Source organism: Syngnathus scovelli, chromosome 15 (genome assembly GCF_024217435.2).
Source record: "Syngnathus scovelli strain Florida chromosome 15, RoL_Ssco_1.2, whole genome shotgun sequence".
NCBI lineage: Eukaryota > Metazoa > Chordata > Actinopteri > Syngnathiformes > Syngnathidae > Syngnathus > Syngnathus scovelli.
In genome coordinates this window covers 8,770,290-8,795,711 of record NC_090861.1, presented here as the reverse complement: position 1 = coordinate 8,795,711, position 25,422 = coordinate 8,770,290, and the positions used below count along the sequence as shown (strand labels likewise).

Sequence of the window (25,422 nt, the reverse complement as noted above, 5' to 3'; positions counted from 1 at the left end):
CTTCCTACACAGACTCGGAGTCCAATGCTTTGTTTTCACAAGTGTCAAAGCATTTTGTCAAAATGATGTGATTGGTGATACTTTGCTGCTCGTGTCAGCATTTCTACTTAAAAGGTAAATCAAAAGTTTCGATGCATCCAAACAAGTCTTTCAAAAACCAGGTCAGATAACTTATTCAGGTGAGATGTATGGATCGCTGTTTGCCTCAGGAAGAAGCCATTGAGTTTTGGTGAAACTTTATCAGATGGATTCCATTTACCAAATCATAAACGAATAGCGCACGGTGACATTTATGAGAAACCAGTTCTGATTTAGTCAGTGTTTATCTGCTAACGTGGACGGCCCCCTTTTGTTAATAGTTCACCCCTCCACTAAAGTTGTGCACTCTTTAGCTGGCTTTAGCTCCTTTGTTTTCAGACACTTTGCAATGAAAACTTGCTTCCTTCTGCATCAATAAGGGCCTCCTTTGTGCTCTGACAACAGCTTGACTGATGTTAATATAATCTGCACTGTTCTTTGGCCCAAAACTGCCAGCAGCCGCTCAGTCCTCATTGACAAAAGAACTCTATCAGTCACAGAACACTCCACTTGCTTCAGCTTTAGCAAGACTGTCTAACACATAGGGTGAGCTTGGGTGGGGACAGCTGCAATTTCTATGGAGCCTCCGGCTGCATCTTGACAGCTGCCTGAAAGAGATGGAGTAAGGTTTGGGCGCACTATTAAGCATAATTACTCGTTAGCATCTGGACTTGCAGTGCGCCACAATTATGACGCCACCAATTTGGCGTCCTGCAACATCATCCTTTTTCAATCCCAAGGTTTCCTTTTCTGACACACTGGACGAGCTCCAAAACGCAGATGGATGGTGACAAGACATCCGGGGATCGTTTTGCCAGCGTGCTGGGAGCAGCGCAGTGCTTGCCGCACAAGGAGACCAACTCCGGTGGGATGGCGGCAGCGGACAGTTATTAGTGCAGTCTCGGAGCTTTGGCCACATTTAGCAATGCCTTGGGTGCAGTGCAGTGAACCAATGCAAGCTTGCTGTCTAAAGGCTCATATATCCGGGTTGAATTGACGCTCAGGGCTATGGCATAGCTTGTTAAGCACTTCCCATGAAACGCACAGCTTGCCTGAAAAGTTCGAAGCCATGCAGAACAAAGGGGAAAAAATTACCTGCTATGTCACACGCTACCTTTACCTGGCTTCTTTGTTGTGTTACAGGATAGATTAAAAATAGATAAATTAACTGTCAATGCAAAGCAAAATAACATTATTTTCCTCAAGATAGATTTTTTTTAACAGTTTCACACGTGTCCTTGGTTACAGAGCAATTGTTTTGATTTTTCCAAACGCACACCCACACTTACAAATGGAGTAGAAAAAGAGAGACTGATTCGCATGTTCACGTTGTGCTTGCAAAGTTCACTGTCATCCGTGGTAGGTATTAGCATGAAATGACACCTCACGTTTGAGGCGTAAAAGTGCAACGGCAAAGTCTGGCATAGGAAACAGAGTCTCACCGTGTCGCTCTGCAACAGGAATGCGATTCTGAAAACAAGTCACACTAAGAAGGGAGAACTTTTCAACAATGGTGGCGTTGAGCCACCCACTGGCCTATAGAAAAAGCTGGATTGTGCCATTGTCACAATTGTCAATGTACACGCGAGATGGACGACACACCTCAGGTCAAAGGTCAAATCTGGATATTCAAAGCCTCTTCTACCCTTGCCATTTCCAATTAATCATGCAACCTAGAGGGATTATTGATTGATGCTCGAGCAGGCAAGGCTATTGATTACAAATGACAGGCAAACAACGATAAATCCAGCAAATCTAGTGCACAGGTGATGCCAGGGAATTCGCTCTGAGATGGGGGCCGGTGATCGGTGAAACAAGTCTTTCAAGCGTGCCGCTCCGGTCCATTTTGGCGGCCGGAAAGATGGAGTAAGATAGATGAACTGTGAGGAGCGGAGACGAGTGGAACAGATGAACGGAGAAGGGCAACGGCCATATCCGTGGCAAAGAAAGACAAAGAGAGAGGAAATGACATACAATGAGAAATTTAGAGAGAGAAATAAGGCCAGAACACCAGTGTCCAATTCACTCTTGCGGAATTCTCTGAGGCGCTGGATAAAAATAGCCACACCACCGTTAGAGCACAGTCTAATGCACCATTAAATACACGCATGTGTTTATCATCCTACAACATGAGAAAAGCTCCGATTGAAAATGATCTGCACAAATGCATCTAGGAGAATGCATCCCATTAAAAGCAAAGGAAGAGACCTCACATAAAAAAAACTAAATGTAATCCAAATAAAACCCGTGTTCACATAAAACATAAGCAAACTATGAATCCAAAGTATCACGTCCTAAAGGGATACAATAATGTAGCTATCCAATGTTATATTGTGGTTGTGATTGTGACATAGTATATGAGTCCTTTGTCAGGTGCATTTTGATCCTATATTTGTCCGTAAATACAATAACGCACCATATTACTCGAGCATATTTCATGCAGAAGCCTCATTTATTTTCTTGTCAGTGGATGACAGTAAGAGGGACAAGCCAGCGGAAATAAGTCTGTTGATAAGTCACAGCAGAGGCGTTGAGGCACACTGTTGCCTCCTCACCGGAGGGCGGGGGGGGGGGGGGGGGGGGGGGGGCATCCTGTCACAGAGGGGGAATCCGTGACACCACTTCACAAGGCGTCCCATTTATAACCCCGGTAGCTCACAGAGAAACACATGGAGACAAATTAACAAAACAAAAGAACAATTACGTATTAAAAAAAAAAAAAAGAGCGACAGCCACCTAGCAAGACATCTTTTCATCTCCAGACTGACAAATATCCCATTGTTGTCATCTCTCAGCGCTACTTTGTTGTTGTTGTTGAAAGCATCTCGGGTTTGTTGCTATCAAAGGCGTGAATCAGAGAGCCGAGGAGAGCCAGGTGGCTTTCATATGAACTGCTGCACAGATGCTCTTGTCTCACCTTTCCTCTGAGCTCCACGGCGCACGCCAAACATGTGCCTCACGTAGAATGCAGAGCGAGCCAAGGCTAAGAACATTTACACGCCACCTAATCATTCAATTATAAACCAGCTAATCCAATGTGTATATTATTGCAAATCTTATGTAAACACCTTCACCAGGTTATCTTACTCACATTCAAGTCCTAATCGAAGGGAGCAGAACTTGATTAAGATATCCGGAGTGCTTGTCAGTTATTGAAATTAACCCTGCTATGTGTTTGTCTAATTTCGCTCTGTTTGGATTGGATGCACGCAGCCTGACACACACTCGCGCGGTGAGCGGGAGGGCATGCTGTGGATGAATTATAACGAGAAAAAAAAAAACAAAAAAACAAAGTAGAGGTTTTTGTGACGCAACCTATGCTAAAAAAGAAAAATTCTGGAGAAAAGGAGGGATAGCCGCCATTCATTTAGGCCACATATGTCAGAGTTACGGCCCGCGGGCCAGATCCGGCCCGCGAATTGATTATCTATGGCCCCCTGGATGATATTGAATTACTATTAGAACCGGCCCGTAGGCCACAGCCGCCCGCTGGTGTTTTGCACGCACCAACACTACATTTCCCACAATGCAACGGTAGCCCGCAATGTCCCTGCAGCTCGCACAAGCGGCTTCATTATTCATCAGTAGTCAGAGCAGAGTTCAACTTTCTGATACCCCCCTCCTCAAAAATGGCTAAACGTAAGGTGGACGCTGAGAACAGGGGGTTTCAGGCCAGGTGGGAGGCAGAGTACATGTTTACGGAGGTAAGAGGCAAACCTGTGTGTCTTCTGTGTGGAGAAAATGCGGCTGTAATGAAAGAATTAAATTTAAGAAGGCACTATCAAACGTCTAAGAAACACACAGACCAAGACAAGAATATGGAATATGAACAAAAGCTACAGAAGGTGGAAGAATTAAAACGAGGCCTTAAGTCCAGACTGGCTATGTTCACGTATGCTAAATCACAAAGCGAGGCTGCTGCTAAGGCTAGCTTTATTGTGGCAAAAGAGATCGCCAAATCAGCCCGGCCCTTTGCAGAAGGAGAGTTGATCAAAAACGGGTTTTGAGCCTCAGAGCCTAACCCCGAACATTGATGAACTTGTACAAACAATGAGACACCTCTAAGTATCAGGCTCAGCCTCAGACAAGTGAGCATCACAGAACAGTAACGTATTTTCGGTTTTTTAATTCGGTTAAATTTTTACATTTGTTTCTACAAGACGTGATTTTTCTTTGAAGAAAGTATTGTTTTGTCTGTGTGCCGTAAATTTTTGAATTTTATTTATTTATATTTATTTTTCAGTTGAATGGACCAAGGGAAAATTGCAGATAAGAGCCATGAGAAAGAATACAACTGATTTTATTATTTTTTTATTTTACGATTTGAAAGCAATGATCGGTAGATCATAGAGCAGCACAATAATACATTTTCAGTTTATAATGCATGCACTTTTACTTATGCATTTATGTTGATATTAAGAAACACATTTTGTTTTTAAAACAATTGAATTTTTTGCTGTTTGGCTGTTGAAAATGTTTTCCCTTGAAGTTACTGACAGAGCCATAACTAAATATTGCCATATTCATTTAATCATTAAATAATGTACACTGTGTTAGGTCTTAGTTCAAAAGGCTATGTGCAATCATTCCGATATATTTTAATAAACATTGAACCAGTCCGGCCCTCGGCTTGTAGCAAATTTGTTTTTTTGGCCCTCGGTGTGTTTGACTTTGACATCCCTGATTTAGGCACATCTATTGGCCTGATGACACTTGATAAAAGTACATTTCAATTCAATTTGCTGAAGCTTTCACATTTACATTAGCTACATTTCAGTGTCATCTATAGGACTGGAGTAGAACAAAAGGAGATGTTTTATTCTGTCTTGGATCCATCTATGTACTACTGAAAGTCATACTTGCTCTTTTGACATGCACTTGTTTTTTTCCCTTCCTCGCACGTCTGCTTGACTGCGATTCAACCACAATAAAATTGCTTTATTTTTACCGGTCTACAGGCCTAATCTCCCATTATTGCAGCCAAATAACACGTACTAGATGTAGGTTACAGTTATTTTGTTGAGTTAGTAGCAGTATATTTCACGGTAGAAACGGCTGCGCCAGTTTCAAAGCAAGCAGACGGTCTGACAAGGCACAATGGCGGCAAAGCCGCAGTTCAGTGAAATATTGTACTACGTACAATACAGAGCACAAAAAACAGTTCTTCTCAATCTGTGAATTTTGTAAAAGTAGATTTATGGTTATTGAGACATGCATGATTAATACTAGCTTGGTTAATTAGTATGGTTGCCGCTTTTGTCACCACAGCTAAATATTTTTTTGTGGAATGGAACCATTTTGGCACAGTGATCCTTTACCATTAAGACCTTTCTGATGAGTCTGTGTTTGGAAAAAGAAAAAGTCAATTGAAGAGGTGAAGGGAGTCAGAGCTTGGCAAAATCCTGGTTTTATGTCAGTAATTGGGCCTAAAATTGCATACCTCTGTATAGATGAGGTCAGGAAAGAGATACAGTATATAGTGACATTTCAACAGGGGATCCATGCTGTTGAGGAACTACTGTGTCCTGTCGCAAGGTATGATCATGTGTTTGGAGACTACAAAAAGGCCACTTTGCTTTGTCTCATATGCACACTACGACGACCTCGTGTGCAGCAGATGTCCAGCCTTCACCGCATGCTGAAGCCCTGCCCACATTGTATCTTGACTCGGAGAAATTGCAGGCCTTATTCTCTCTCTGCAGATTCAAATATGAGGAAAGGGTGAACCGCAGCGCATTCTTCCTGGAGCTTACAGGAATGCAGCCAATCGTTCAAGAACCCTTCAGCATTGAGCAGAGAAGAAGGCTTGACCGGACACTTTTCAAGTGATAGCCAATCTCCATACTGAAATTTCATCTATCACTTTGAATTGGGACTGCCGATTGCTCTGCTCAAACGCAAGTAGAAGTAAACCAATCATACATTCGTAAACATATATAATTAGACACAGAAGCCACAGCTTCATATTATGGATCTGGATGCTGCCACACCACAATGCCAATGAAACATTCTCAAACATTCATTTAGGTTTTCACTTTGACAGCTATCTAATATATGATCATCACACTGTGAGAGCTGTCATTCATTTGTAATGGCAATTTTTGTAGAATGCAGATGTAATCCACCAAAGAGGGACCATTAAATGTCACATTGACTATCAAATGAGAAGACGGCAAGCCTTCGGTCGTCACATTGAGCACAGTGTATCGATGTGCGGCAAGCGCAAGTGAAGAGCCCTGTCTGTTCTAAGTGACGCGAGCGGGCGTGGGGTCATTTGTAGCTGACTTGCAAGGTAGCATCAAAGGGGACAAACTCGGCTCTTTATTGAAGTGGAGCTGCACTTTGGACCTCGCCTTTGTACTCCTTCCCATGCACTTAGGCAAAAAGGTTACTTCTCCAGTGCCGTGGAAGCAATCTTGACGTCTCAACGCGTCTGCTTCGACACAATACTCAATATTAGGCCTACTCTCTGACTTTGGAACAGCTGTTAGAGATGAAAGGGGGAGAAGGGTCCCACTTCTTCAGAACTACTGAGGAGTGTAAAATGTATGACAGAACAGATAAGGATTGTAGAAACACTAACACTGTGAAGAGGATGTAGTTTTGCTTCCTAAGCTTCAAGCTGACCAAGGGCGCTTTATGAGGTGACTTTAATAGGTTAAGACAGATAAGAAGAACAAAGATGTCTGACCTTGCAGTGGTTCTTATGTAACAGTCTCCTTAAGTGCATTGGACTGTTGAGCGCCTTCCCACCGCTGGATCAGAAAAGGCAACATGTGGCTGCAATCCACTTTGCTTGGACATCCCTTGTGATACTTTGAGGGCCTTGTGAGGGCCTTGTGAGCTCTCAGCGCATCGGGTGTGTGGTCCCAACGGAGCCAATCAAACCAATTAAAGAGGACTACTTAAGCCTCTTCTCATTAGTGTCCAAGTAAACAGCCTTAATTTTAGATGCATTTTAATGCCCATCATCCAGCTCCGAGGCGACAGACGTGCTAATTTTGCGCTTGCAAGTGTATTAAATGTCATTTCAACCAGAGAAAATGGTGGATTTATGTTGATAAGCAAAAAAAAAAAAAACACCGAGTCAAATTTGCTTGCGCAGGGATGATTGATGAAAATGAGAATAATACGACATGCTCCTATTTGATTTCATAGCTCCAAACTCTCTATGCTACGCCGCAACACTTTGACGTGGTCGAGCACTGCTCCAGAATTAAAAGGTTAGAGATAGTATGCTGCATTTGCATGCACTTGCAGTTGATTGCAAAAGATGTAGCCTTCACGCTGCTCTCAGACCGAGGAAAGGCATGCCGAGGGTTGTGAGCTATCACCGTGAATATTTGCATAGGTGGGAGTATATGTCTGCACATGTCCGTCCACCGGGGACATGAGCGATGGGAGCCACTGCAGCGCTATTAGCACAGTCAGCGGGAGCCAGGGCTGCAAGGCTAGATGGAAAGGACGGGCCAACTGGGTAGAGAGCTCACAAGTACAAAACCCCCTGGGCCCGGAGCTTTCCAACAGTGGGTGGCATCAAAACAACCGTTGAGACAGAGCACGCACACACATAGTCTCCCCTTGTCTATTTCCATGCCCATCCTTTTTTTTCCATCGCCATATGATCTCCAGCGGTGCCCAAAGGTAGCAGGCATGGAGGAGGCAAGAGACCTCAAGGTTTACTTCAACACGATTGCCATTTTAGCTCTTATTAGAGCTAACTCATAGGAGACTGCTGCAGCTTCAAGGGTGATGTCCTGAGATGAGCGCAAATGTTGGTCAAATTGCGTCGACCTTTTTGCTTTTGTTTTGCTTGATTGTTTGTGAAGTGCGCACTCGTGAGATTTGCACAGACTGGTGCTCACGCACAGAGATGCAAGGGAATTTTTGACACTTGCATGCCTAAGTTTGTGCCCATGTTTACACTCACAAAGCATGTAGCAAAATTGGCTCATGCATCGTCACCATGACCATTTTGGCCCGAATATAAGACGATGTTTTTTGCAGTGAAATAAGACTGAAAAAGTGGGGGTCTGCTTATATTCGGGGTCTAGACATTATACCCATTTTCACTTTTGCGCAGCGGTAAGTTAAAGGTTGCTGGTATCAACTGAGTATGTTGCTGTGATCGTGTGCGTCTTTGACACAAAGTGAGTCTATACATTTCATTGTTACTACAGTCCACTGTTGTGCCGTTTGTCCGATCACGGTTTGCTTCGTGTGCACGCCGTTTGATTGACAGCTCCGGTGCGCTCATAATCGACTGAGTACCGTATTTTTCGGACTAAAAGTCGCTCCGGAATATAGGTCGCATTAGCCATAAAATGCACATTAACGTGAAAAAAAACATATATAAGTCACTCCGGAGTATAAGTCGCATTTTGGGGGAAATTCATTCGACAAAATCCAACACCAAGAACAGACATGAACGAGCAACAACAGGATAAACGATAACTATTACATAAATAACACGTTTATAAAACCATCTGTGTCATTCCAATTCATTAAATCCATCGAGCGTCCTTTATGTCAACAATGGGTGCGCGCCGCTGACGGCGCTTGCACTTCAAAATATTCCACAGGCCCATATAACGATATATGAATTATATATCAAATAACTATTATATAAGCAATAATATTATCAAACCATCTGTGCCACTCCAAATCATTAAATCCATCGATCAAATTCTTCGTCCTTTGTCAGCCTCGTCGTTATTCCACAGATCTAGTATATAACTATATTGTAGCATTAACAAAGTACAAGGAAAGACGTGGGTTTGGTAAACGGCTCTTTATTTAACAAAACAAGAGTTCAACGAGCCAACAACTACTAAACTGTAACGATAAAAACATATACAAGTTGCTACATGAAATAAAATATATCAAATAACTATAACATAAATAGTTCACCGCCACACGGCCCCAAGCACCGGCGTCGACTTCCAGGCGTGTGGTGGCGTGGTCTTCCATCCCCGGAGGTGGCACTTCCAGCCACGGAGGTGGAAGAGAGCTCCATAGAATAGGACTGGGCGTGTGTAAAAGCCATGTCCGAGCCCCATCCATCGTCCCCGGACAGCCACCCGGACGAGCACCGGCCCCCGACTTCCATCCAAGGAGGTGAATGAGAGCTCCGTAGAGTAGGACCGGGCGTGCGTAAAAGCCATAATAGTTTTTCAAACCTTCTGTGTCCCTCCAAATCATTAAATCCTTCAAACTCTTCGTCCTCCGTGTCACTTACAAACAAAGCCGCTAATGATGCCGGTAGTGCGTGGGGCCCTTCGTCATCTTCGTCATCCCGTGATCAAATCTTTGTTCTTTATGTAAACAACCGCCGCGCCGCGCTGCTGACGTCACTTGAAATTCTAATTACAGTAATCCCTTGCTACATTGCGGTTCGTTTATCGCGGTGTCACTTTTAAAATTTATGAAAAAACTCCCATACAAGTCGCTCCTCAGTATAAGTCGCCCCCCACCCAAACTATGAAAAAAAACGCGACTTATGGACCGAAAAATACAGTATGTTGCTGTGATCGTGTGCGTCTTTGAGACAAAGTGAGTATATACATTTCATTGTTACTACTGCCCACTGTTGTGCCGTTTGTCCGATCGCGGTTTGCTTCGTGTGTGCGCCGTTTGATTGACAGCTCCGGCGCGCTCCTTTAAGTTTGCCTCGCATCGTACGAGTAGCCGTTACGCAGCGGCACGGCGACTAATGGTCGCCAGCAAATGTATTTTGTTTTCTCGATCGATGACTTATGTTTGGTGTGTTGCCAAGAGTATTTCATTTATGGTTGTTTATTATTATTTTTTTGCCAATAATTCAGTAAAGCAATCAAAACTGAACCACGTCTTCCCTCCTGTGTTCTGACCGACACCCGGGGGTGAAAAGAGCATAACCATCCGAGCCAACCCCCTATACAGTCCTCAGGCTCCCCAACAATAGCGGTATGTTTTTCCTTATTCAGATTTGTTTCAAGACTACAGTTAGACTTCACTTTGATGGTTAATGCAGTTATTGCAATTTTGTTGTTTTATCACAGTAGATTGGTTTATTTACATTTCAAAACCCAGAAGCCATTCATTTACAAATGTGATTGCACTTTAGTTTAAATATTTAAATGTTCAGATATTAAGATGTGATAGACAGTTTTTGCATGATTTGAATGAGGCAAAATAATATGCTTTTTCTCTCGAATATATTGTTATAATCATTTGTTTCAGATGTAATTATTTTCTGTATAAAAATTACATTTGGTGTTCAAAAAGTCTTTTTTCAAACTTGAGTCTTGCAAAAGAGGGGGTCGTCTTATAATCGGGGTCGTCTTATATTCGGCCCAATACGGTGCATTTCTCTTCAAACACAATGCACATGAAAATAAAATATTTGAAGGGTGGAAGAATGTAGAGCAGAGCTCGTCTGGGAGCAATGCAGCTCCATAAGTACACACACAAGTAGACTTGGCGTGACATGTGGTTCTGTCCAGTGACGTCATGGCAGCATACTCACTGCTGTCACTGGGAATGGAGTCACGGCCTAGGGAGCTCAGCGTTTGTGGACGAGTGCGAGCGTGCAGTCAGCATTGCTTTGGAGATGGTGACTCAGACAGACAGGAAAGCATAAAGGCCCCCGGAAAAGCGCCTCCGTCGTTCCTGTTGAGTCTTTGATTGAGTTTGTTTGATGCCCGCGTGTGCATAAGAACCAGATGCGACGGGCCTGCTCCTTCGAGTGTATGAGCTGACCGAGCTCATAGTCAGGCCCTATTTTAAGGCTTGCGATTCATGAAGAGCTCGGGCCCCTACAGAGCCATTGAGCTAATGATCAGCCTTGGCAATTAAAACTTATCTGTGAGTCAGAGTGGCATCAGGAGGGCCATCTGCCTCTAGCACAGTAGCACTTATTCTGGCCTGCGGGACCACTTGCTGGGGTCACAGCTCGCCCAGCTTGGAGTGAGACGGTCACAGGATCCAAAGAACAATCTGCTGCTGAGCTCAAGTTGGATAGTTAGATAGACTCGCTCCGGAAACGTTGCTGCTGTATCCACACATGTTGCGCAGCACATAGTTGCACGCACACACACACCCACACGTGACACTGGTAACCTCCTCATCAGCTCCAGACCAGTGACTTTGCCCACCTGTTCCAAGAAATGGGGCGGTTACTGTACTGACAAGGGGGAGAGAGGTTGTCTGATCATTGAGGAAAAACTCCGGACATGCCGCTGATGACTGCACATGGTGTCCCAAATTACAACACTGGAATTAATCAGGTCTATCTAGCAAGACGTGAGATCAGACAAAAAACTTTTGAAAATAAATCACACACTTTTAACAAGTGAGATTCTATTGTCTTATTCTTCAGAGAAAATTGATCACACTTTTCTTTGCCTAAATGTCATAAGTGAAGATGTCTGCAAAACAATGTTTGCTTCCAAAATTCTATATAGTCCATCCATGTCAGCACCTTTCCAGTTCTCTGCGGCAGACAGGTGCCGAACCCCGCGAGGCTACCTGGTGTTTCAGGCCAATGCTTTGCAGTGACCTGTTGTGCATCTATCATATGCTTGGTTGATTCTGGCCCAGTTTCAAGGGACATGCAACCCTAAGGAAGCATCATGCCAGACTCACAGGTCAGCGGCTGTTTCCCTATATGCCACGTGCTGAGAAGACAGCTGTTTCGTCTTTTATCCCTTCTACCCTGCCCTGGGAATGTGAATTGCAATCAGTAGCATCCTTTTAGTCAACATGGAATCAACATCAACACCTCCGTTCGAACAATTCTGACCCAATTAACATCTTAGAGATACCTACCAAGGCTTCCTTTGTGAACAACAATGACGATAACAATGTCTGAAATTGTCAAACCAACATCCTGCACCAACACAAGCGTCACTAGATACTCAGTTTCTTGGCAAAACCATTTCAAGGTAGGGCGGTAAACCGTAAACCAAAAGCTACCTGCAGTTATCCTCCCTCCCTCCCTCCCTCTCCTCTTTTTAATCATCATTTTGTTGACTACTTAAAAGGCTGACTCAGAGGGCCCATATTGCCGTTTGTCTGTCTTGACATCTGGAGTAGCTGAATGACTGATTGTAATGCGTCTCTCTTACACAGTCTGCCCTGATGGGAGCTTACTAACATCTTCATCTCTGCTTTTTCAGAGTAGCATAATGACCTCCAAGTAGCAGCCCTAATGGAACCATAATGGTCATTTATGCCGGGGGAGGCTCTGAGGGCACAGCTGTGGAGGCAGCAAGTTGCTTCCACAAGAAAACCAGTGAAGCGCCTGCCTGCTCAAGTCCCCCCACTTCCACCTCTCCCCACCATCCACATCTCCTGAATCCAATTCTTCTTATGAATGTGGCCTTTATGTGTGAGCGCAATTAACCGTTTATTCATGTGTGTGTCATGGAAGCTGATGCAGAGCTTGTCAACAATAGAATGATTCTACAAATGCCATGTGCAGCTTTATGTCTTGCCTTCTTGTCTTTGATGGTGTATTCACAGACAAAAAGCACGTTTAATTATCGTCATTATCATTAGCGTCTTATTCATTACACGCATCGTACAATAGCATTCGCACAGTAGATGATGCAAAGTGCTTACAATATGGCTTTGCTCTTGCTTCGCAATAGCCTTGTATGCGCATTAACTGAAGTAAGGACGTACGTATTAACCTTATTAACATCCAATAGAGTTCTGAGCACAACCATTAGGAACATGTCATGTTGTTGCACTCCAGGCCTTCAAATGGACACTGGCTACCTTCTAGGCAATAGACGTCGAGCATGAACTGCGCACGTTATGCTTCTCTCCTGGGGGCTCCGAGCTGAACAACACAATGGCACATTTAAATAATGCTAATGAGACGGTTGCGTGGAAACAGGAAGGTACAGTAACGGGAAGTATGCGTTGGGATCCTCCACTTTTTCCATTTGCACCATTACATTCCCATGCCTTATTAGAGAAAATAGACTGCTGGAGAGGATTCATTAGTCTTCATGTTGTACTGTTTCATGTTGTCATCATATGTACAAATTGTTTGTTTCTTTTAATATCATGTGGGATTTTTTATTTTTAAATATTGGTTTGTTGTTAAAGGGTCAATTTCATCAGCTTGTCCTGGAAACGAGGGGGTCTTGGTGTCATGTCTTTGTAGTCTGTGATCATTGTTACGATAGAGTAGGTCATGTGACTAGAATCAGGAAGTAAGCGCATGTTAGTACGGTGTTGAAAGCGAACGCTGTTTGTTCTATTCTCTCCTGCAGTTCGGCAAAACTACTACCTACATTTTGTGTTATACAAGGCATTGTTGGTATGTACCTTTGTATAAGTTATTATGTATCGAAATACATCTTTTGAGTTCGGAAATTATGGTTTTCTGTGATGTCAGACGATCTGTTGGGTAAGTTAACGTCATGTCGGTTAGCATTGAGTTTCATGGCTAACGTTAGTCATTCTCCTGTCGCCCTATTGTGGCCGTAGTCAGTGTGTTCATGTGTAATAAATATGTTAATAATGATTCACTAATTCATAGTTTAAACAGACAAATACAATTAATAAACACAGTGATTGTGTTACTATACAGTGATTCATAAGATAATAAGATGCGTTTGTTACAGTGACATGATAGAGATTTCATATTGATTTAATTCATTTAGTTTGTATAACTGATTATACAATGTGGTTTGTATTCTCGCAGTTTCACCCTTTCCCTTGTTATTAAACCTGGAGTCAACCTTCAACCTGGCCTTCAGAGTCTTGATGAGTGAAAGTGGTTGAGCTAACTGTCTTCGGATATGCAACATATTTGGAGGGCAGGATAGTGAAACAACGTCTTCATCGCAGAAGGTAACAAAGTTAAACGCCAAACTCAGACTATGGATGGACAAAAAGAACAGTCACTGAAGTCTAGATCTTACAAATCATGTTCTACAAAAGCGTCCTCTGGCAGTGCTGCTGCCATGGCCCATGCCAAAGCCAAGGCAGCGAAAGTACTCCTTTCCTTCACAGATAAAGAAATGATTCTGAAAATGGAAAAGGCACAATTAGAGGCACGCATGGAGATGGAAAAGGCACAATTAGCATGGAGAAGCTATCATTAGAGTAAAACGTGGCTGCGGCTGATGCCAAAGCAGAGGCTCTAGAAGCAGCGGCTAGGATCAACGGTGGTGAGCGAGGTAGCAGGAAGATTCAACTCGATGAGAATTCCTTTAACCCACTGAAACGGACCAGAGAATATGCCGCTCAGCAGTCTAAGGAGTATTCAACTGCCGCGCGGGAAGAATACGCTCCTACCGAAACTGACCCGCTAAATATATTATCCAACCCGCCTACGCACCTTCTCACTCAGGATGACACTAACCAGCTATACACAGAGCCCCCAGCGCCGCCACGTGTACTCTCCCAGGATGAGCCTGTTAAGCTAGGTACTCAGCTACCTTGGCATCACAACCATTTTCTCAAGATGAGCCTGGACAGCGATTCACAGAGCCAACAATGGCACCACATCTACACTCTCACGACGAGGCAAGATGGCTACACGTAGAGTCTACATCAGCACCTTATCTTCCCCCGCAAGGTGACGATTCATATCTACGTGTAGATACTGTGCCAGGTAACTCTATTACAGTTCCACGGCCCATATCAGAGAATGGTCCGGCTGATGCCAACCTCACCTATACACCGGCGAACAGACTACCAGCTCATTGGCCACAACATGCCCCTATCACATCTCTTATCCCAAGACATACACAGGGCCATCAGGGCACATATACAGCTACACTCGGATACCGGGGTCCATCACGTCCTACCGTGCCCAACTACACACCCCAAAGGAACCAGCACGACCAATCAGGTATCAGCGACGTTGTCAGATATTTCGCCCGTTGCGAGCTGGTTACTACAAGTATGACTCAATTCAATGACAAGCTTGCAAGCTACAGAGCTTGGCGACTGTCCTTTCCAAACACAGTGAGAGGACTCAATCTCACTCCCAGCGAGGAGATGGATCTACTGGTCAAGTGGTTCGGGAAAGAGTCGGGAGAGCATGCAAAGCGTATCAGGGATGTCAATGCCAATCACCCCCAACGAGGACTCCAGATGACATGGGACAGACTGGACGCATGCTACGGAGCACCTGAAGTAGTCGAAGAGGCTCTCTTCCAACGCATCAACAATTTCCCAAAAATCACCAACAAAGACTGTGCATAGCTCCATGAGTTCAGTGACCTCTTGATGGAATTAAGAGCAGCCAAGGCAGACGGAACCCTTCCAGGCCTTCAGTACCTAGACACAGCTAGAGGAATAAGTCCCCTGGTTCAAAGGCTGCCCTTTAGCCTGCAAGAGAAGTGGCGGACTATCGGATTCAGCTACAAACAATGTTACGGAGTTTCATTCCCCCCCTTCGGAATTTTCGTGGATTTCATCTTCTATCAGGCTAAAATCCTGAATGACCCGAGCTTCAAGGCCATTAGCCAAACGGACATTCCTGAACCAAGCAAGAACACGAAAATGCACAGACAAAGGGAGATCTCAGTCCACAAGACGGACGTCGGTGCTGCAGAGGGCAGCGCTGGAGCCGAAAGCCCCGATCGCCAGTGCCCTATTCACAAAAAGCCCCACCTGCTAAGGAAATGTCGGGCTTTCCGGGAGAAACCCATAGAGGAGAGGAGAGCGTTCTTGAAAGAGCACAGAATCTGCTTTAAATGTTGCATATCTACTAAGCACATGGCCCAGTACTGTAAGTATACAGCCACATGTATTGAATGCGGGAGTGAGAAACATAACTCTGCACTTCACCTTGGACCAGTATCGCAGACCAAGGAGCCAGCCCCCACTACAGAGTGTGGCGGGGAGCTAGCCCCTACAGCTCCTTCGGAGGTCACAAGCAATTGCACCGATGTCTGCGGTGGCGATCAGAGCGACAGATCATGCTCTAAAATCTGCCTTGTCAGGATCTACCCTGTCAACCATCGTGAGAAAGCGACAAAGGTCTACGCAATCATCGATGAACACAGCAACAGATCCTTGGCTTGTTCCGAGTTCTTCGACACCTTCAATGTCCAAGGGCCCCCTTCTCTATACTCTCTCTGCACATGCTCTGGAGTGACAGAAACCATGGGAAGAAGAGCTCCAGACTACCAAATCGAATCCATCCAAAGTTAGGCTTCTCCTACCAAGTCTAGAATACAACGACATCCCAAACAACAGATCCGAGATACCAACTCCGAATGCTGCATCCAACCACCCTCACCTGAAATCAATTGCTCATCTCATCCCAGAACTTGAATAGAGCACTCCCATAATGCTTCTCCTGGGGCAAGACATCATCACGGCCCATAAAGTCCGCAAGCAGGTGAACGGTCCATGAGATGCTCCATTCGCCCAGAAACTCGACCTTGGATGGGGCATCGTCGGAAATGTGTGTTTGGGAGGGGTTCGCAAGCCTGACACCATAAACGCCCTGTATACCAGGACTATAGAGCAGAAACGCCCCTGCATCTTTGAACCCTGCCCGAACGTCTTTCAGGTGAAAGAGAGGTACAGTCAATTCCAAGGCACTGATCATCCTAAGCTACAGTCGACAGAGAAACTTGCCTGCAACGGAGAAACCGGCCAGCTGGGTTCTACAGTGTTTTAACAAACAAAGGATGATAATAAGGTGGCTCCCTCTATTGACGAACTCTCGTTCCTGAACATCATGGAAAGGAACCTAAAGAAAGACAAAGATAATAGCTGGGTGGCCCCGCTTCCATTTAAGTCACCAAGGCGTCGCCTCCCTGACAGCAAAGTCCAGGCCACAAATTGACTTTCATCACTGAGACGGAGTCTTGAAAGGAAACCAGCGATGAAACAGCATTTCCTCACCTGCATGGAGAAGGTCTTTCGGAACAAACATGCAGAGGTGCCCCCTGCTCTGAAGGAGGACGAAGAGCGTTGGTACTTGCCAACCTTCGGCGTTTATCATCCAAAGAAGCCCGGCAACATCCGTGTGGTGTTCAACTCAAGCGCCCAGCACGGAGGAGTCTCACTGAATAATGTTCTGCTGACCGGGCCTGACCTTAACAATACCCAGCTCAGGGTACTTCTCAGGTTCTGGAAGGAGGCTGTGGCAGTGACAGCGGACATCAAACAAATGTTCCACTGTTTCCTTGCCAGGGAAGAGGACCGCAACTTCCTGAGGTTCCTGTGGTTCCGGGACAACGACCCATCCAAAAACATTATCGAGTACCGCATGTGGGTCCACGTATTCGGGAATAGTCCCTCCCCTGCGGTAGCCATCTACTGCTTCCGGCAGAGCACAGAGAATGGGGACCCCGACGTCAAACAGTTTGTCAAACGGGACTTTTATGTGGATGACGGCTTGAAGTTGTTCCCTACAGTGGAAGCAGCAGTGGACCTGCTCAAGAGAACGCAATGCACTCTCTCAGAATCAAACTTGCGACTGCATAAAATCGCCTCAAACAATAGAGAAGTAATGGAGGCCTTCCCAGCCTGAGTCCACGCTGCATACTTCAAAGACCTGGATCTCGGTTCCGATGCACTTCCCATGCAGCGCAGCTTGGGCCTTAACTGGGACCTAATGTCCGACACCTTAACCTTCAAGTTAGGCGACGAAAAGAAACCCTTCACCTGCCGAGGCATCCAATCTACCGTAAACAGCATTTACGAGCCTCTCCAAAGCAAAGACATTCTCAGAGAACTAACAAAGGATCATAGCGACTGGGATTCACCTCTCCCACAAGAGATGGAGGAGACGTTGATCACATGGCGGTCTTCTTTGGACGACCTTGGCAGCCTCCAGATACCTCGGACCTACGCAGAGATCTCTCTCTCAGCAATGTCATGCAGAGAGTTCTGCGTCTTTTGCAATGCCTCGACAAAAGCGATCGGTGCCGTAGCCTATCTTAGGCTAACAGATGCAGAGGACACCATCCGCGTGGGCTTTGTAATGGGTAAGGCTAAGCTGGCCCCCATCCCCGAGCACACAGTGCCAAGACTCGGGCTCTGCGCAGCCGTCCTTGCAGTGGAACTTGCTGAAGTCATCTCCTCAGAGATTGACATGCAACTAGACGAGACTACCTTCTACAGCGACAGTAAGGTAGTTTTAGGATACATCAAAAACGAGACCAGACGCTTCTATGTGTATGTCAGTAACCGAATCCTGCGGATAAGGAGGTCCTCTCACCCCGAGCAGTGGCAGCACGTGTCTACAGAACTGAATCTTGCAGATATCGCCACGAGGTCCGTTACTGCTGCACGTCTCTCAGACTCCAGCTGGCTGTCTGGACCTGCGTTCCTGAAGCAGGCCCTTAAGGTCCAGCCTGAAGAAGACTCCTTCGAGCTGGTGAATCCTTCATCAGACCCAGACGATCCTTGCATTCTTACTCCAGCAACCCTCCTCACCCAGAAGGCGAGTGTACCTTCAGCCCCAGTCGGTGACTGGATCAAAGACCTCCATAAGTCCCAGTGGCGACAAATCCAACATCTGGCCCGAACGTTCTGGTATAGATGGATGAAGCAATACCTCATATCACTTCAGCCACGACAGAAGTGGCAGGCTCCCACCCCAGACATCCAGCCAGGGAGCATTGTCCTTCTCAAAGACAATCAGCTCGTGAAACCCTTCACCTGCCGAGGCATCCAATCTACCGTAAACAGCATTTACGAGCCTCTCCAAAGCAAAGACATTCTCAGAGAACTAACAAAGGATCATAGCGACTGGGATTCACCTCTCCCACAAGAGATGGAGGAGACGTTGATCACATGGCGGTCTTCTTTGGACGACCTTGGCAGCCTCCAGATACCTCGGACCTACGCAGAGATCTCTCTCTCAGCAATGTCATGCAGAGAGTTCTGCGTCTTTTGCAATGCCTCGACAAAAGCGATCGGTGCCGTAGCCTATCTTAGGCTAACAGATGCAGAGGACACCATCCGCGTGGGCTTTGTAATGGGTAAGGCTAAGCTGGCCCCCATCCCCGAGCACACAGTGCCAAGACTCGGGCTCTGCGCAGCCGTCCTTGCAGTGGAACTTGCTGAAGTCATCTCCTCAGAGATTGACATGCAACTAGACGAGACTACCTTCTACAGCGACAGTAAGGTAGTTTTAGGATACATCAAAAACGAGACCAGACGCTTCTATGTGTATGTCAGTAACCGAATCCTGCGGATAAGGAGGTCCTCTCACCCCGAGCAGTGGCAGCACGTGTCTACAGAACTGAATCTTGCAGATATCGCCACGAGGTCCGTTACTGCTGCACGTCTCTCAGACTCCAGCTGGCTGTCTGGACCTGCGTTCCTGAAGCAGGCCCTTAAGGTCCAGCCTGAAGAAGACTCCTTCGAGCTGGTGAATCCTTCATCAGACCCAGACGATCCTTGCATTCTTACTCCAGCAACCCTCCTCACCCAGAAGGCGAGTGTACCTTCAGCCCCAGTCGGTGACTGGATCAAAGACCTCCATAAGTCCCAGTGGCGACAAATCCAACATCTGGCCCGAACGTTCTGGTATAGATGGATGAAGCAATACCTCATATCACTTCAGCCACGACAGAAGTGGCAGGCTCCCACCCCAGACATCCAGCCAGGGAGCATTGTCCTTCTCAAAGACAATCAGCTCGTGAGAAACAAGTGGCCTCTGGGACTGATTACTCAGGTCTTCCCCAGCAACAATGGCATGGTACGTAAAGTCGAGGTCAAGGTCTCCAAGACAGGCGGGACAAAACTGTACCAGCGTCCCATCTCTGAGACGGTCCTCCTTCTTCCCCCTGATAAGAAACAGTAAGCACTGTATAATGGACCTTTAAGGTTGTGGCAAAATGCCAGATGGGGAGTGTCATGTCTTTGTAGTCTCTGATAATTGTCATGTCTTTGTAGTCTGTGATCATTGTTACGATAGAGTAGGTCACATGACTAGAATCAGGAAGTACCGTATTTGCCGGTGTACAGGTCGACTCGGTGTATAAGTCGACCCCCTAAAATTCGACGGAAATTTACGATTTTATGATATATCCTTTGTATAAGTCGAGCTCAATTGTTGCATTATATTAAACTTCAAAATTCAATATGCGAAATTTATTGACGAAATGTGTTCAAATTCCGGGAGGCCGTGCGCATGCGGCTGTTTATAAGCACCGCGGAGGAGATCGCGGCCGGCGAGCTCGCGCACGCCGCCCGGCACCAACGGGAGGCGGGAAATAGCTCCAAGCCGAGCGGATCGGCACTTTATAAGCACCGCGGAGGAGATCGCGGCCGGCGAGCTCGCGCACGCCGCCCGGCACCAACGGGAGGCCGGAAATAGCTCTAAGCCGAGCGGATCGGCACTTTATAAGCACCGCGGAGGAGATCGCGGCCGGCGAGCTCGCGCACGCCGCCCGGCACCAACGGGAGGCCGGAAATAGCTCCAAGCCGAGCGGATCGGCACTTTATAAGCACCGCGGAGGACATCGCGGCCGGCGAGCTCGCGCACGCCGCCCGGCACCAACGGGAGGCCGGAAATAGCTCCAAGCCGAGCGGATCGGCACTTTATAAGCACCGCGGAGGAGATCGCGGCCGGCGAGCTCGCGCACGCCGCCCGGCACCAACGGGAGGCCGGAAATAGCTCCAAGCCGAGCGGATCGGCACTTTATAAGCACCGCGGAGGAGATCGCGGCGCCTCATTGGCCTTCCAGCGGCCGGCGAGCTCACGCACCCGCCCGGCACATCCGGGAGGCCGTGCGCACGCGCCAACTGGCCGAAAATAGCCCCCGCCGAGCGGATCGGCTGTTTATAAGCACCGCGGAGGAGATCGCGGCGCCTCATTGGACTTCCAGCGGCCGGCGAGCTCGCGCACCCGCCCGGCACATCCGGGAGGCCGTGCGCACGCGCCAAGTGGCCGAAAATAGCCCCCGAAGAGCGGATCGGCTGTTTATAAGCACCGCGGAGGAGATCGCGGCGCCTCATTGGACTTCCAGCGGGCCGCGCACTCGCGCACGCCGCCCGGTTCAAATTTTCTAAGTGCAACGCACAATGAGATGCATGAGAAACGGCCTTGGTTACCATCACATTTGAAGTGATGAATACGAAGTTAAATTTTATGACTCGGTGTACAAGTCGAGGTCAATTTTTTTCGGTCGATTTTGGATCGAAAAAGGTCGACCAATACACCGGCAAATACGGTAAGTGCATGTTAGTATGGTGTTGAAAGCGAACGCTGCTTGTTCTATTCTCTCCTGCAGTTCGGCAAAACTACTACCTACATTTGTTATACAAGGCATCGTTGGTATGTACCTTTGTATAAGTTATTACGTATCGAAATACATCTTTTGAGTTCGGAAATGATAGTTTTCTGTGATGTTAGACGATCTGTTGGGAAAGCTAACGTCATGTCGGTTAAAAGCTAACGTCATGTCGGTTAGCATTGAGTTTCATGGCTAACGTCATTCTCCTGTCGCCCTATTGTGGCCGTAGTCAGTGTGTTCATGTGTAATAAATATGTTAATAATGATTCACTAAATCATAGTTTAAACAGACAAATACAATTAATAAACACAGTGATTGTGTTACATACAGTGATTCATAAGATAATACGATGCGTTTCTTACAGTGACATGATAGAGATTTCATATTGATTTAATTCATTTAGTTTGTATGACTGATTATACAATGTGGTTTGTATTATCCCAGTTTCACCCTTTCCCTTGTTATTAAACCTGGAGTCAACCTTTAACCTGGCCTTCAGAGCCTTGATGAGTCAAAGTGGTTGAGCTTACTGTCTTCGGATATTCAACATATTTGGAGGGCAGGATAGTCATCTTTTGAGTGAAAGGTGTCTTCGGTTTTAAGTACAGTGGGTCTACAAAAACACGGTTGTATTTATGTGTACCTAGTCAAAATATCTATAAAGTCATCAAATTGTGCCAATATTAATGACTAAGTCGATAAATTGTGTCGATTATCCAGCACAGAGATTGCAGAAAGACTTATGACAATTTCAATTCATTTCTGTTATTTAGTTTTGGAAGTTCAGTCATGAACTAATGTCTAATTAAAGAGTTTAGAGTTTCATTTGGAGCTGCTTCAAATGCAACCTGCCAAAGCGGAAGAGCTCTAGCTTCATCAGTTTTCCTCTTCATTCACTTAATGTAAATTATTTACAACTTTAATAGTGAACTTTTATACGATGACAAGCAATCAATTAAGTTAACACAGCAATACGGCCTTCTGGTTAAATAATGGGGATCGTTATCAAAGAATAGCAAACCCCTAAAACGCAACTATGTTTTAAAAGATGACTACAACAAGTAAAAAATAACCTAGAAAAAAGCGCTGAGCAAATAAGTGTAAAAAAAAATTATTAGCATCTACATGCCTCTTCCCATTTTTCTTGATTACCACTGCAAATCACTCACTCGAGGCATTACGCCCAAAGGCTGCTGCTGCTGCTAGGCAATCACTGTGATTACACAAAAATGCAGCTAGGAAGCTCAGAAACTAAGAATATCAACGCGAGAGTAGCACAGCTCTCCCAAACAACCGAGGAAGAGCTTAACATAAAATTTGGAATGAATGGAATGCGGTAATATTTTCGTCCGTTTTCGGTGCGCACGTAACATAATTTACGCCAATGCAACGCTCTCCTCTCCATTTAGGCTGCAGGTTGTTCTTTTTCTCAGTTGAGATTTTTTGGCCCTCCACTTGTGTGTCGGGACTGCCAGTTTGAGTTTTGCACTTGCTGTGAATTTTCCCTCACTGATATCTTAGTACATTCAGTCACTGATCATTGTTTTACCACTGCTTTATCTTGACAAGTGAACAATTGCCTCAACACTTGTCTATGGTGGACCCATGTGGTTTGCTGGGTGTAAAAAAATCTTTGGACCACTGCCTAGAATTTATGCCTCTTGGATCCGCTCCTCCATTTATTTTCAGCGAGGTTGTGTACAGTGAGAGAGAGAAAAAAAAAACCCAGTCTGTTTCGACAATGACGATGCTTCCACCAGTTTAGCAATGAAGGACACGAGTCAATATTTGTCCCGGGGTGATCTAATTTGGACAAGGCGTTTGATTTATACATAAAAAAATTCCAATTACCCCGTCAAGAGCTGAACAAGTCCAGAGGACACCGTTTTAATCATACGGCTTTATCAAACTCTTTAAATTGAGTTTAACATGGAGAGGATAATGTATTCTGCCGTGGGGAAGGTGATATCACTTCATTTGCCCCAAACAGTAAACATTTAGAAAATCCATGCTTCACTAGATTTATTGAATAAACACTGACAGTTATTTCGCTCTGAGTCTTGTGAGTATCTTTTAAGATTTATTTTGGAGACATGAGTACAAATGCTGTTCTAGATGTGGCTGTACACATAAATGCAATCGTTTGTCACGAGTGACATCATGGATGGGTCAGCAAATGCACATGTAGCGTGCCATACATTGTTGCTGTCATCTTGGACATATCAGCTCTGCAGGTGGTCTCAGCTGGACCTGTTGTGGTACCATTCCCGGATCCATTTCACAAAGATATTACCGACATCTGAGCTGCTGTCAGCCATTTCCCATTCCGGCTTATCAGTGTCAGGAGGGATTTCTGGCACAGCAAACAAAGTATGTGTAAAGTCCTTAAATAAAGCATGAAATGGAAGGGATCCCTGTGAGGCCTCTTGCAGTGGGCTGCTACACCTGACATCCCCCCCCCCCCCCCCCCTACACACACAATCTACCGCTTGGACTCCCATTAAAGTCCCTTTACCCTCCAAGTCAACATTTCTCATCCAGAAATTCATTCTTTTGGCTTCCTAAAAGCGCATTTCGCCTTTCTTCACCGAGGAATTTGCATACATTGGCTGGTGGAAAATGAAGAATTTATCCCATTTTTGTTATTTGGTCATGCTGGTGTTCAAGTTCAGCATCACATAATTGACTTTGCTACTTGTCGGCTCACAATAGCTGGTTAAGCAATCTGGACACGTCACATTCTTGTAACGCTGCAGGTGATTTGGTGACTGACGTGGATGTTGATGACCATTTATGTGTGTGTTATTGTGTGTGCATAATAAAGTACTACGTCTTACTAATGTCTTGAAAAAAAAAATGCAACTCACCAGGGAACTGGTAGCTGTAGCTGGGTGCGAATCCAGTGTATCCACGGCCATATGTAGCCACGATATTGGGGTAACCTTTAACAAAGAGAGTGAAAATGCTTCAGACACACATTCAAAAATACAATTTGGTTTGAAAGTGATAATTATCTTTCTGAGCCCTAAGCCACACAGAAAGAGATCAAATGTGATCCTCTAAATAGCAGGAGATTTGGAAAGAATCTTTTATCAAGCGGACAGCCTAATATGTATCATGTCCGACCCTCATTTAGCCCGTTTGAAAAATGACAAGGTAGAAGTCATTTACTCGCTCGCTTCCAGCCTAATAAAAAGAGGTGACATGTATTCATGGTTCATCATGTTTATGGTTAACTGTCAAGTGGAAAACAGTCACAGTGTTGGCAGAGCGGCGACAAGTATCAGACCTAAATCAATGGTCAACTGTCTTAATTAGATTAGCAACTAATTTTGATGGAACCGCTCTTATTGTTTTCCCAACACATCAGCCAGTCACAGCAATCCATCCAACAATGCGGACGGATTTAGACGAATCTCCCTAGAAGAAAGTCAACGAGTACCCTTAGGCAAGATCTTCTCTTGGTTTCCAACTCTTTTTATTGACCCAAAATGTTGAGGCATTTTTATAAGAGAGAGTAATACCATTGATGTCCCTCTTGGGAGCACAGTAGTTTATGTTTTGTGGACTGTGCAGAGAGCTTCATACATTAAAGTTGCTGGATAAAGTTGCTCGAGTGTGATTTAGAATGGGACTGCCGGTAGCCCTTAGCTGAGCCACCGCAGTTCGCATGCCAATGCTTGACTCTTTACGAGTAAACAATCTTATTTAGAGTTTGCAGAATAGGATCGAGTTCCATTGCAAAGAAGACTGAAAAGCAGCAGATGTATTGTCTATCTGCTGTCACAATGCTTATTAGAACAGCAGAACCTAACAGTTCATTAGCTCGACAGGTTGAGGCTGAAGCAGCTGTGGGCAACATATTGAGACAAGGAGGCGAGGGTGCGGTGAGGCAAGCAGAAACAAACAAAAAAAAAAAAACCAACACGAGAAGAGTGGGTGCACGAGCAAGTGGGCCAACATGTGAGTCAGTGATAATTTAAGTACCATCAAGGACAATATAAACATACTGTGATTAACCCTCACATTATGCTATATGTCTCAGTCTTCCATAAGCTATTGCAGCCTACCAAGCATGATTCTGAACCTAATGAGAGGAACAGGTCCTTCAGGCCAGGACAAAAGACT

At 45.4% G+C, this 25,422-nt stretch overlaps 1 protein-coding gene and 1 long non-coding RNA gene across 12 annotated transcripts in view; one reads left to right on the top strand and one right to left on the bottom strand.

Moving 5' to 3' along the window:
- LOC125982155 (RNA-binding protein Musashi homolog 2) overlaps positions 1-25,422 on the bottom strand; it is a 207,076-nt gene that overhangs the window by 42,315 nt on the left and 139,339 nt on the right. For 9 of the 11 annotated variants that reach the window (XM_049742436.2, XM_049742437.2, XM_049742443.2 and 6 more), the window contains exon 10: positions 24,162-24,236. In XM_049742436.2, the coding sequence (XP_049598393.1) occupies positions 24,162-24,236 (75 nt within the window). Of the gene's footprint in view, positions 1-13,915; positions 14,103-23,149; positions 23,648-24,161; positions 24,237-25,422 lie in introns of those variants that run through there. The other 2 variants (XM_049742446.2, XM_049742445.2) reach the window with 2 other exon arrangements.
- LOC137840943 (uncharacterized) lies at positions 13,223-13,820 on the top strand. The gene is made up of 2 exons (XR_011088130.1): positions 13,223-13,390; positions 13,778-13,820. It is a non-coding gene; the product is annotated as an uncharacterized lncRNA (long non-coding RNA).